This window comes from Dryobates pubescens, chromosome 7 (genome assembly GCF_014839835.1).
Source record: "Dryobates pubescens isolate bDryPub1 chromosome 7, bDryPub1.pri, whole genome shotgun sequence".
NCBI classification, from domain to species: domain Eukaryota; kingdom Metazoa; phylum Chordata; class Aves; order Piciformes; family Picidae; genus Dryobates; species Dryobates pubescens.
This window is the reverse complement of record NC_071618.1, coordinates 6,662,470-6,676,578: the sequence shown is the minus strand read 5'-3', so window position 1 is coordinate 6,676,578 and position 14,109 is coordinate 6,662,470. Positions and strand designations below refer to the sequence as shown.

General features: G+C 41.4%; 1 protein-coding gene across 6 annotated transcripts in view; it reads right to left on the bottom strand.

Moving 5' to 3' along the window:
• The window catches only part of RASA3 (RAS p21 protein activator 3), a 148,823-nt gene that overhangs the window by 30,123 nt on the left and 104,591 nt on the right, over positions 1-14,109 (bottom strand). For all 6 annotated transcript variants that reach the window (XM_054162875.1, XM_054162877.1, XM_054162876.1 and 3 more), the window contains 2 exons: positions 6,409-6,489; positions 3,615-3,687 (listed from right to left, as the gene is read on the bottom strand). In XM_054162875.1, coding sequence (XP_054018850.1) covers positions 3,615-3,687; positions 6,409-6,489 — 154 coding nt within the window. The remainder of the gene's footprint in view (positions 1-3,614; positions 3,688-6,408; positions 6,490-14,109) is intronic.

Here is a 14,109-nt window from a genome sequence, read left to right as displayed (position 1 = left end):
AGGAACTGATCAAATGCATCTACGATACATGGGTTCAGCTCTTGGTTGCACATAGAAGCTGAACTGTATTGTAGGTTTAAATATGCTTGTGGCTTAATACTTCCCACTCAAAACCTGTGTTTTTTACTGTAAACTTGACTTCTTGGTTTTAACTGTACATCAGGTGCAGAAGGTAGAAACGAGGAAGGCAAAGATACAGCTGCATAAGTGGAGAAGAATCAGTGTGTATCTATGAGGTGGGCATCACTTTCAAGACAACACATAAAATCCAAAAGGTACTAGACAGCACTGGAGGCCAAATCCTCTAGACTATCAAAGCAAATTCACCTTTAAGCCCAAGAACACAGAGGATTTAAATGCAGCCTACACTTTCAGCAGCTCAGCACAACTTTTCTCACCCTGTAAATGACATTTTCTACTACTGTTGTGAAGCTAATGGTGCAATTCTCAGTAAGAAAGCAAACTTAAATCTTTTATTACCTGTAACATGAGTTGTAAAAAAAAGAAAATAAAAATTATAGCACAGGTTCAACTTAGAGCATGTTAAATAAACACTTTTTGGGTAAGTTTTGTTGGAGTCAACCTGTATGAGGTCTCTGTTCGTCTGTATGACTGCTCAGTGTGCAGACTAATACAGCTCAAGAATGGTATTCCTAAAAAGATAGGAATGAAGTTCATCAGTTCCAAGGGTGGAACTGGAGATGATGGAACTCCCAGTCCACAATGATGAACTAGCTGCCATGTACTGTTTTACAAAGAGGGGAAGAAGTCTGCTGTGCTGCTCTCTTCCTTTAAGCAAAGCTGGCAAGCCATTTATCAGCTGTTCTTTTATTATTATTACTATTATTGTTATTATTGTTGTTGTTGTTGTTGTAATTCAGCACATGCAGGTTTGCAAACAGGTCCCCAGCACTATATTCTTCAGTTTCCACAAGAGGGCCATTTTACTGTAGCTGCATATATAACTCCAAGCCCTCAGACAGTGCTGCAGGTGAAGCAGTGGTGAAAACAGCTCCTAACCATCACGTGCAAGTTTCAAGTCGCAGCACCCCTTAAATAAGTCCTTAGGTTTCCCAAACCAATGGTAAGCTATTTGCCATTTAGAAAACTTAATCTGTGTGACTTTTTGGGTGTAGAAAGAAAAGCACCCATTCACTGCCTTTTACAGATCAGCTTCCTTGGAGGAATAGCCAATAACTGTGCTAGCAGACTGCAGGAAAGCTGATGAAGCTGTTTGGAAGCAGTGACACCAGCGTTAATGGTATGGATCTGTACAGCTCCAAGGAATCAGAGTACTCTGTTAGCATGCACCAGCCACAGGTCTGCCCCCATCTCCATCACTGTGGCAGCAGACTGCAGGAAAGCTGATGAAGCTGTTTGGAAGCAGTGATACTGCTGTCAACAGCATGGATCTGTGCAGCTCCACAGGAATCAGAGCATGCTGCTAGCATGGACCAGGCACAGGTCCACCAATGTCTCATTAGTGAGTTTCTCCCAGTCATAGCAGTTCTACTGAACCTTTTTCCTTAGAGGCATTTAGCTTGATACGTGCTAACTACTCTCAAAATGACATAAATCCATGATGGCTTTGTCTGCATTAAGAGTATGTTTATCTTTCAGAGTTCTGGCTGATTCAGACATTTCCCAAGCTCTGCTTTTATCCGCACAGAAAACATTTTGCTCTGAGTTAGCAGAGCAACTGGGGCATGAGCTTGACTTCAGGTTTTGCTTCTGCTGATACTTGCACACAACCCAGCTCTCAGCATAAAGTCAAGATAAGCAAGTCTCCAGCCCCCTCCACAACTCCATCTTTTAAGATGTTTTCTGTTTCTCTCCTTCCTCTCCCAGTATGGTACCACCTGCCAAGTTCAGTGTTTAATACCAAATATTCACTGATTCTGCAGCACACAGAAGGCTGAGGAGTCAGACAAGTGAGAAGTATTGTGGTTTACAGTCTGAATTCCTGGGCTACACTCTCATTGAAAAGCTCTCACTGACAGATGCCTCCGGAACAGCCTATGGTAAGAGCAAAGCAGCCTGTTTTAGTTTATTTACACATAGCATCACTCCTGTGTCACTGTCAAAGGCTTCACCTCTGGATGACGTGACAGACTGAAACCCTGGACAGCCTAGAGTCAATGCACAAACACCTCAGTGCAGTCTCAGCATCTCTCCCTCACCAACCACGCCCATGCTGCACCTCCACAGAGTCTCATGAAGTCAGGCAAACACAAGGCTCACAGCACAAAGGCTCACTGCTAGTGGAAGTTAAGTCTGCAGAGAAGCTCTATCCTAGGAAGATACTTGTTGGGTTAGTGAAGGAAAAATTACCTTAGATAGCTTTCCTGGACAAGCCTCATGTTGGGCTGTACAAAAGTGGTCCTGCCAACAAAGAACTTGCTGTATCTGTTCCTCAATTCCAAATCCATTACATTAACAAGAGCACTTTTCTGCTGGTATGACAGACTTTAGGTTAGGCAGTACAGCTGTCAGCTTCTAGGCTTGTTTGGAGGAGGAAGACAGCAATAAGCCCCTCACTGGCACTGCCAAGAATGACATGTGCACTTCAGCTCTGCACACTGCAACCACGCTTGTATGGTTCCACTCTCTCTAGCTCTTCTTCCTGATGTGGCTGCCGGTGCCCCCAAGCTGATTCAAGAAACCATAACCCATAGGTGCCATCCCTATGCCAGCAACAATTTCTAATGCAGATGTGACCTGAATAATGCAAGCTGTATGTGCAGAAAAGGCTTTTCAATTACATGCCAACTGCACTGCACTACTCTGCTTTTAATCAGCTTTATCATGCCAGATATGTTCCTGAGTTATCTACCAAAATAGAACAGTTAAGCACAGACCTAGACTAAGATGTCCAAGAAGGAAAGAAAAGAGAAAGATACACATACTTTAGAAGACATTATGAAAAGTTTCAAGAGGTATCCAAATTATAAACACATGTACATATATATGCATGGACACACCACAATTACAGCTACTCTTGCCAGAATCAAAATGAGCACTTCTATAAAAGTCACTTTGTCTTAACTGGACTTCTTGAAAATGCTCCATACTAAATAAAGCTGTGGAGGTTTCACCCACTTGGAGGAACAGCACTGGTATTGCAGTAGACTGGTAGACAGCCAGAACATCCAGTTCAAGTGTATTCTCCTCTACAGTTTTCAGTAATCCTAGAAGATAGCCTTCCTCCCATTGACTGGGAAAGACAGGGTGGAGCAGCTATTAAAACACAGGCTAAAGAAAAAAAAATCTGGAAGAAAAAAACCCAACAAAAACCCAAGCAAAAAACCCCCAAACCTCCCATTTTTAACTATCCTTTTTGACACCACTTCTGAGGTGAGTTGCAATGGAGTGTAAGGCGCCTGCTTCTCAGAAGTGCCCACCTTGAAGTTTATCCTACAAAACACCTAAGCTGAAGCAATCAACATACTGCTTCCTTGGCAGACGCTGGTCTGTTCCTGGGTGCTTCTCTCCCTTGCACCATGCTTTGAAACAATCTACAAAGAAGGCAGCTGGCACAACATGGAGCAGGATGCTGTGCCAACTATCTGCAGGATAGTATTTCAGCTTATCACCCGTTCCTTTGAAATACCAACCTCAAAATAAAACACTTCATCAAAATGTGGATTGTTGGTCTTCTTCTTAACTTTAGTCTTTTTGGCTTCTGATCTGAATTAAGGAAAGAAAAAAAAAAAATAGAGTAAGAAACAACATTAGAAGAAGCATGATCCTAGAACAGAGCCACTGAGGAACAGTCCTCCACTTGATTTATCTGATAAAACTGGAATGCCACGTGGCTCCAGCACAGCAAGGCATAAACACTCGCACACGTTTAAGAGAGGGATTCATTGCATGCCTATTTCTCTGAATTGTCAGTAATCACAGTTTGTTATCCTCTCTTAAACACAAGTCCTTGAACCCCAGTTCTGTTCACTTGCTTCATCCAGTCAAATCTTACATCTGTACAAAGCAACTGGAAAGAACAGGGCTCTGAGCAGCAACATTTGGGGGACAGTCTCAGTCTTGATGCGACTCAAAAATTCCTCATATTCTAAAAACACAGGACACAGGAAGGTTGACAGAGCTGTTGCTGTGTTTTATATTTTATAATCCTAACCTCAGGAATCAAAGAATGCTTTTCAGTGATGCTAAATAATCAAAAAAACCCAGAATGACTTCTTCAGTAAGAATAGTTGTATTGCTACAATACCACTCTTTTCCCTGCAGTCCCAACAGCAATTAGTTAACGATACTTTGTTGAATTATGAGCAGCGCTGAGCAGAAGCGTCTCAGTTTCTGCTGCTCTGTAGGAACAAGGCATGGCAGACCTCCTTCAAACCACTCACTGGGCAACAAGCCTGACAAAGCTCAGTGCTGCCCATTTATTCTCTATGGGTAGTGCCACCTGCCTTTCAGAATACAGACATCTAACTGCTTTGCACTGAGCTAGAGCCAGCCAATGCATTTCTGACAGGCCAGGCAACAGCTGTTTGATGATTTCCAAATGTTATGGAGATATGCTTGATTTGCTCTTGTTACATTCAAGTGAAAAGCTCTGTTTTGTCCTGTGTCACCAATCTTCCCCTACAGCTCTGCAGGCATAGATAAAACAGACATAGATGGAGAGGCGCATCTGGAAAACTGACCTACTAATAATGTCATCCCAGAATCTATCCCTCATTTCTCATGCAGCAAAGCGGCTTAGATAGCCAGTAACTGCTTATATTAACCACACAATTCTGTGTATTCTTTCACAGAGGTCACGTAAAGCTGGGTCTAATTCCCAGTGCTGCTCAGGCTTCCTGTGTGCCTGAAAGGGGCCAGTCCATCACTATAGAATGTTTCTCCATTTATAATACAGGCATAGAAACAGGAAGGTTGGGTCCGGAAGTCTGATGGCTCGAAGTACAAATCGCACAATGAACAGCAGCATGTTTGTCGAACTGCAGCAGAATAAAGCAGCTTTCCTACTCTAAAAGGAGAGTCATTGAAAAATCCAGAGAGAAGAATGATGTACAGATTAAGAATATCCCACTGTTCCTAGGAGAAGCTGAGAGATAAGAGAGGCTAATCGCCTCCAGGACGTAGGGCAGATTGCCTATCCCATCTCATCAGTCACACTTGCCAATCAACCTCTTTACTGATAAGCCCATCTGGGGAGTGGGAAGCAGGATGTAGAATGGGGGCTGATTAAGGCAAGCCCAATTATTGGGCAATTACAAAGCAGTGGATGGGAAGGAGCTGCATGCTGCTTGCTAGAGATAGGAGGCAAGCCTTCTCCCTCCACCAAAAGAACAGCTAGGAATAGGATGAGGCTATACTCCTTACTCTGACAAGAAACACATTAGCAGTTGTCTTATGTTGTTTGGATTGGGGGACTGAGGGGAGCAGGCAAAGGTGTCCTTTAATGTCCAAACTTACAAGAGTTAGTAAAAAATCTCTATACAGTTTCAGTAATAGTCACACAGTATCATCTAAAACAAGTTACAGTCTTAAAACAACAAAGCATAAAACTGAAATACACAGCTCATTAAAATGAAGGTAAGGCATAAAACACCTAGAGAGGGATGAAGAACACACACCAGTCTCAAAGATTCCTCTGCATGCAAGCTAAGTATTTGCCAGGAATGCATCTTACTGATAGTATTTTCAATAAACTGTTGTGAAGCATTATGAATAACCCAAGCTACTAAATCTGATTCTTTATGGTCACAACACAGCTGGTTGTTTCTAACATGACACAGGCATAAAAGATAACCCTAGATAAGCAAAAACAAAACAGTGACATCCAACAGCATAGGAGTATTTTTTTTTATAATGGAACATGAAAAAATTAATCCCAAATTTAAACTGAGGAGTATTATGCAGAATCTCATTCCTACAACCTCATTCCAAATGTTATCCATACTATTCTGTCCACACACACCAAATTACAGGATTGAGCCACCGAGGGCTTTCAACATACAAATGAATTTGCTTCTTCTTGAAAGTGAAAATATTCACATACAAATGTGCACACTGTGCAAGGTGTTGATGTATTCAGCTTTTTCTTCTGCCTCTGCTCAAAATTAAGTAGGAAATTTGCTCTAAAACTGGCCTCCAGCTGTGAGGTGAAGAGATGCACAAACAAAACCTAACCACAAATTACTCCAGGATATTCAAATTATTCAAGGATTATTGAGACCGTTACATAAATCAAAGCTGAAACAAGACTCAAATTACTTACTCTAGTATAACTTTCTAGTTCGTACATGTAATCACTAACACTTCACATATTCTTGTGGTGTCCAAATACTCCCTTCTGTCCATCTGAGAACACAAATTTCTAACAGACAAAGGAAATGGAAATCATCCTTATAAAATAGAAGACCTTATGAGTGCAATACTTGCCTGGAGGGTCCTGCTAAGGTAACAGTGGCATAGGGATCACATTGCCCATTCACAATAGGTAGCCCTTGGCACTCTAAAACTCTGGAAAATAAGAAAATGCAGACAAATCAATTAAATGAGCAAAGACTGAAGTGAAAATAAAAGAATTGCATTTTCCATTTAGTTTCCTTTTCATAATACTTTACACTGGGGAATTGAAATGTCACTAAGCACAAGCCTTCAATTTATATGTAAACATGAAAACACATTTTGGTCTTAAATACTAACTTTAATGAGGTAAAAAATGCTGTTAAATTACAGAAACTTCAATTCAAACGATTCTTATTATTCAAGTACAACAACTTAAGGTTTATTAAATACAAGTCTGCTGTCAAGATGGGAGCTGTCAGCACTTCAAAATTCTGTGACAGCTTATTCACCAAGAAATATAACCAGAATTCCCTCTAACAAAAGACTCAAAAACCTACACAAACAGATCCTGGCAGCAGTCAAGTAATTTCTCAGAATCACATTCATGAAGGCTCCAGTGCTTCTGATAAGGCTTGGCATGAGCTTATTTGTAAAGGTGAGTTAACTACAGACTAGGAGACGTTATGACAGCCATGTTTCTCTATACAACTTCTAAATAGCAAAATTGAAGAAATACATTCAGCAGCTCTGCACTGAAGAAGTCAAAGAGACAGTGGAGGGACAAAATGGAACAAATTAGGTTTTGCTGAAAGTCATGGTGAGAAATCTGCACTTCCACACTCTTATTTCAACATTATTATCCAACACAGTCTCCAGAAGAAGGGAAAAAAAGCATTTCATGTTACACAGCTTAAAACCTACTGAGGAATTCAGCACCAATTGGAAACAAAGGCAGACAAGCCAGTTGCCAGGACTCTCGCTCCTGAAACAAGCTCTGCTTCCAACAGGAAAGCCTGTTTGGCTGATGTATTTACACAATTACAGATGGAAAATTCTGCTGGAGACAAACTCTTGATGCTATCTGAGCAGGTGAATAGTACTACACTTACAGTGTTAATTATCTTGCAAATTTCTAGGTGCTCTATAAATCAGCAAAAATACTAAGATCCATTTTACTGCTTTGAGAGCCAGCAGCTTCGATACACACACAAGAAACTCAAACATAGTTACACAATTTTATCCACACAGCAAGTGACTTGCTAAAATATGATGTGAACTTCAGATACAGCTTAACTACAGACCTATTATTTACTTTGTGTTAATACAGGAGTTTTTGGAGGTACAATCTAGGTATGTTCACACACTACTAGAAGCAAATGAAAATTGAAGATCACACTAAGGGGACGCACACAGCCAGCCGAAGTGATAGATTACATTCATAGCTGGATTTTCACACCAATGATCCTGCAGAATAAACACTAGACAATTTGCTTAATACAGACAGCCCCCAGTAATGCACTCACAAGCTCCTCATTTGCATAACCAATATATGCATTTAGTTATTAACCTAGATGTAGGAAGAACTATGTGAAATTTAAACACAGAAAGCATGTTCAGAGAGAGTATGGTTCCTGTTTTAACAAAAGCAGTTCTTTCAAGGATATTCAGACAATGGAACGTGATCCCACACACCATTATCTATACTTGAGGACATGCAGGGCTTATAAACCACTACACAATAACATGGCAGATTAATCTGAATGAAGGGAAGTGTAAGTCACCAACACACTAAAGTCTGCATACCCTAACTATACACTGTACACAATGATTGGATCTCTTCTGGTACTGCCAAACTGAAGTATTTTTAACATTTTCTGTGGATAGCCCTCTGTCATTATCACATCAGAAATGGTTAAAGAAGACAAACAGTATCATTAGCTGCTTGGAGAGAACACAGTAACATAAACAACTGGGCACTTCCATCTTAAATTGTGCGTGCTCTATGAAACGTATGAAGAACAGGATGACTTATAATGGTTTGTGGCTCTCCCAAGTTTTGTACTCTCCAGCTTGGAAAACATACTATCCATTCATGAAGGGCTTACAAAATCATGAATGGTGTGAAGAACACTTCCTCACAAAACAAGAATTAAGGGGCACATAATGAAGTTACCAGAAAGCACGCTTAAAATAAACAGAAGTAAGTACTTTTCCCACACAATGTGTAATGAAACTGCAAAACTTATTGCCGTGGGATGTTGTGGAGGTCAAAAGAATACATAGAGTCAAACCAGGACTAGATAAAGTCATGGATTGTAGGTTTGTTGAAATACCTCCCCCAGCTCAGGAAAGTTCTAATTGCTGATTGAGAAGGGTGTAACATTAAAGCAATCATACCATACTTGAAATATTACTCATCAGCAAATATTAGAAGCACTAATAGCTAGACTAGAGGGGCCTTTAACACAATAGGCTAGGTTATGTACTTTGGAGAAAAAATACCCAGCAAAACCCACAACAAAATACACAGATGTTCTCATACAGTCATGATGACTTAAGAGCAAGACATTCCTTTGTGTGCAGTTGGAAAAAGAAAAGCAAAAAACAACCTTGAAAGAAACAAAATGTGGGAAAACAGGAAACAGATGCCAATGTAAACAGTATCCCAAGCCTTTCAGGTAATTTAAAAGTAGCTATTGTTTAAGGATGTTGGAGAAAGCAGGCAAAAGACTGAAGACTTAGGATTTTGAGAAAGGAAGGCTATGTCTGGAGAGAAGCTCATTATGCTTCTTACATCCTACGAAGCATTCCAGGGAGAGGCAATAAAATTCAACAAGGCACAGGTCTGGTCCACCCATGCTAGTACACCCTCATTAGCTGCAGGAAACTGTAATCCTAGAGCTGCTGTAGCTAATGGCCATTTTCTTCAGTCACAGGAAAGTTGCTAGGTAAATTAACATCCCTTCTCTCTCAAACTGGTACCAAAATACTGGCTCTTAATTGGCAAGCAAGAAGAGAACTAGAACAAAAATGACAGCTACTCAGAGACATGATACAATGGCACCTCAATTCTGCCACACACGTATCACATTATTAAGACTGACAGTTCATATCTGGGTTAGATAGAAGAACATAGGAAAACATATATATAATAACAGCATAATTGGGGGGGGACAACACAGCACACTGGAAAGCAGTGAATAAATCCAGTAGAAATTAAATTCCTTTGCTCTAATAATCTGTAGAATTTATTTAACATATGTGTACTAGGATACCAAAAAAAACAGCCTTAGCAATCAAGATCATTCAAGAATAACAAGGCCCCAGAGGAAAAATGTCTGGTGGCTGCTAGAATTGTTCTGCCCAACTGATAGTTTCTCATCATTAGTTGTCTCAAGCCCAGCTGGGGCAGGGTCAAACATCCCTTGAAGCTAGCCTGGCTGGTCTGGGTTAAGGTTAGTGCTGGGTCATATGGGGAAACTCTTAATGCAGCTGCTCGCTGTATTTTGTTTGTGGTTTATAGAATTAACAGGTATCAAGGAACAAGACATTTCAGTTTCCAATCTGGTTCATGACCAAACCTTCACAAGAGTAAATAAGCTATGGAAAATGCCCAGAGGGTGAAAGAAAACCTCAAACCCACACACACCATGAACATGCCCTCTTGCCTTTAAATTACATGATTATAGAAGCTGAGAGGGAAAAGGGGGGAAAGGGTGGGTTTTTTAGGGGGGGTGAAGAAAATATTTTTTAACAAAGGCATTCCCTCTGCCTCTAGAGCTACAGGCTGTAATCTCCAAGACAGCACTTACACATTCATACTCAAAACCAGGCTTAATCCAGGCAAGTAACTAACATCAGGATGATTCAAGCCTGTGGGTGTTCCACACCCCTTCCTTGGGGTTGAAAAAAAAAATAAAATTAAAAAATAAATGTTTTCTAACGAGTTCAGGATGCACATGTGTCACCAGCATCCTTGTGCATCAAACCGGACAACCAACCCAAAAATGGACACAGAGAAAAGAAAACAGAAGAGATCTAACTGTTCTTAAAATATGTATCCATATTTGCTGTTATTGCAGATCACATCACTTCCAGTGCACCTTGTCAGGCTCAGTTCTTCCCCCCATTTTCAGCCTAAGACAGGGAACAGTCCATCGCTCCCATTCTCTTTTCTCAAGTCCATGCTCTCACTGTGATTCCGTAAAAGAAAATAAATAGATCTTTTTCTACACAATCTTTTCTTTGCATCTGTGGTAGGTTGAGAGAGGGCTTAGCTCTCCCTCCTCCACAGAGTAAGAAACCACAGCTAACCCAGTCGAAGGAGAAAAGTTATATATTTACAAGCATATATGGAAAGCAGGTTATATATAACACAACATATACAGGTATTCACAATATATACACAGAAATATACAGCAAACAGAAATAACACAACAAAAATCCCTCCCCCATTGGAATGGGCTGCCCAGGGAGGTGGTGGAGTCGCCGTCCCTGGAGGTGTTCAAGGGGAGATTGGACGTGGCGCTTGGTGCCATGGTCTAGTTGTGAGCTTTGTGATGACAGGTTGGACTCGATGATCCTTGGGGTCTCTTCCAACCTTGGTTATACTGTGATACTGTGATACTGTAACCCCCTCTCTCTCCCCCTACCTCCTTTTTTCCCCAAAAAGGGGTTAGAGAAAAAGAAAGGCTAGTTATTAAGGAAAAGAATCGTTATAAAGCTTTCAAAAGCCCATGCAGGATTAGTTTTTGCTTATCTGAAGGCCAACTCCAGCAGTTCGCAGAGAGAGCAGGCAGGGAGAACAGGCTGAAACCCAAACTCCCCAACTCCCAAACCACACTGAACTGAGAGAAAAAAAAAATTCCGACTGCTCAACAATTTAAAGTTGCATTTTGTCTATCCACCAATGAAATTCGTTTAGAATATCAGAATGTTTTTGTTCTAGTACCGAAAACATTCAGCCAGAGTGTCCCAGCACTGTTTTGTCTTAAAGGCACAGCCTCAAACGATCACAGCATCACTGTACATAATCCATGTGTTTTACATGTACTTTCACATACATACTGAGTTCCTGGATTCAATTTTAACACTTGGCAAGTTTACTGACACAGCTTATTAATGTTTTCTTTCCAGTCTTGTTCCACCTCCCTTGCTTTTCTTTATCTTGAGCTTTGTCCCATCTCATAGGTGCACTTTTCGGCTGTACTCAGGTTCTTCTCTGTGTAATTTCAAAGACAAGAGACTTCCTCCTCACTGCTTGCTCCAGTCATCTAGTTATCACTTGAACACTCAGTACTTTATGTGGTAAGTCTGACCAGACAGAGAAGTATCATCTTAAAAGCAAATTTGGTGGCAGATTTGTCAGAACTGTCATCAAAACAATGCATTTTTGGCTTATGTTAAGTGCTTGTTTGGTAAGTGCTAGGGGTGTGACTTACTTTAAGTGTCTCTGAATCTCTTTTCCCCACCCCTCACCTTTTTTTAATGCAGTTCATAGGGTCATCTTGTAACGTGTACTGTGCTGAGTACCTTGTCTTCTAGGGGTAATGGAGCACCTCTGAATAGGTTCCCTTCATGAATGGGCTTCTCAGGACACAAAATAATGCTATTAATCTTTAACTTCACAACAGAGCAGTCCAGTCTTTTTCTCTAATCTGACAGTAAATAAGCGCTCATTCTTCAATATCCTTTTCTTTTAGTGCAGCCTTGCTTCACTACCTTGAGTTCCTTACTCATTCTCTGTGGTTTAAGAGAAACTTTGGTGTAATGCTGCATGGTACACTTCCATGTGTATCTTGGCCAGCCTTGCATTTGTCCTGGTACATGGCAGCTACTCTCAGACCAGTGAACTGACTTGCTGTTTTCCACTGCAAGAAGGTACAGTTCCCAGACCTCCTTCTTATTCCCTTGATCTGCACATGAGTAGGACCTTTACAAACGAGTCATATTCATCTGTTTTAGGCAGGCTGTGCCTGAATATATATGTGTCTGTCACTACTAAGCAGAAAGGCACTACATCTATCTCGGAAATTCCTTGAATCATAAGTTTCTGGAGGCCAAGACAGTGCATCACCATATGACTACTCATAATTTTTCATCTCCTACCAGACATACTCTGAGACAGTGTCTGACAATTGTTATTTCTGAACTACTGTTAGTGCACCTTCAGAGAACTCTTGCATTTCCTCTTCACACCCACAAGATCTGCTGGATCTTCATTTAGAACTTAACGTTGGACGCGATGATCTTGAAGGTCTCTTCCAACCCGGTTTATTCTATTCTATTCTATTCTATAAACACAATCCTTTTTATTAAATAAGATTATCAAGTGGTCTGTTTCTTCTGTAAAAAGGTAAAACCTTCCTAAATTTACTCAGTCCAGATTTCAGTTACACTAAGATAATTTGTCCCAATCTCCTCAATATTTCTTTACCAATCCGTACTCTGGCTCTGCCTTGATCCTATCCCCAGGGAACAAGGAGACTAGGAGACTGTATTCAGGTACCAAGTCAAGCCTTTGTCCTGTGGATAAATGCTTGAAGCTAAGGATCATGCCCATTCCCAGTAAGTGGACTCTAGCAAAATATTCCAGAAGTACCTATTCCTTGACTTGACAAAGGATCTACTTATACAAAACAAAATTACTCTACTACTCTTCCAACCTGCATGCTTTTTGTACTGGGAACAGAGCAGTTTCCTCTGAAAGTGGTTCTAACATATTGGAAATTTCTCACAGTAATGTGGCCTGGTTCACCTTCATCTTATGTCCCACTCAGATATGAAATCACAGAGACCTCGAGGATCATCGAGTCCAACCTGACCACAGTCCTCATAACTAGACCATGGCACCAAGTGCCACGTCCAATCTCCCCTTGAATACCTCCAGGGACGGCGACTCCACCACCTCCCTGGGCAGCCCATTCCAATGACGAATGACTCGCTCAGTGAACAACTTTTTCCTCACTTTGAGTCTAAACCTCCCCTGGCACAGCTTGAGACTGTGTCCCCTTGTTCTGGTGCTGGTTGCCTGGGAGAAGAGACCAACCCCCGCCTCTCAGGTAGTTGTAGAGGGCAAATGAGGTCACCCCTGAGCCTCCTCTTCTCCAGGCTAAACAACCCCAGCTCCCTCAGCCTCTCCTCACAGGGCTGTGCTCAAGGCCTCTCCCCAGCCTTGCTGCCCTTCTCTGGACACGTTCAAGTGTCTCAATGTCCTTCTTAAACTGAGGGGCCCAGAACTGGACACAGTACTCAAGGTGTGGCCTAACCAATGCGGAGTACAGGGGCACAATGACCTCCCTGCTCCTGCTGGCCACACTATTCCTAATACAGGCCAGGATGCCATTGGCCCTCTTGGCCAGCTGGGCACACTGCTGGCTCATGTTTAGGCGGGTGTCAATCAACACCCCCAGGTCCCTCTCTGTTTGGCAGCTCTCCAGCCACATTATACCCTCCAAGCCATTCCCATTTACTCTTCTGGAAGCTGGGTAGAACTTATTTAGATCAGGGAAACAGGCCATGCAGAATAATATTTTAATTTTTCTCTTTAGAATAGCCTCTGAAACCTTGAGACTGAGATTATAGCAGCAACCCCACTCTCTCCCATTCCCAGTTAAGTGCAGAATAGTTCCAGTTCAGTACAGTTGCAGTCCAGCAAAGCATCTAAACATGTTCTTAATCTTGTGTTCTCCTGAGTATGTGTCCTGTCCAACCATTTTTGCAGCTTCATGCAGCACCCAAATTAGCTTTTTGTTCTTAACTGGAAAGCTCTGTATATAGAATAGAATAGAA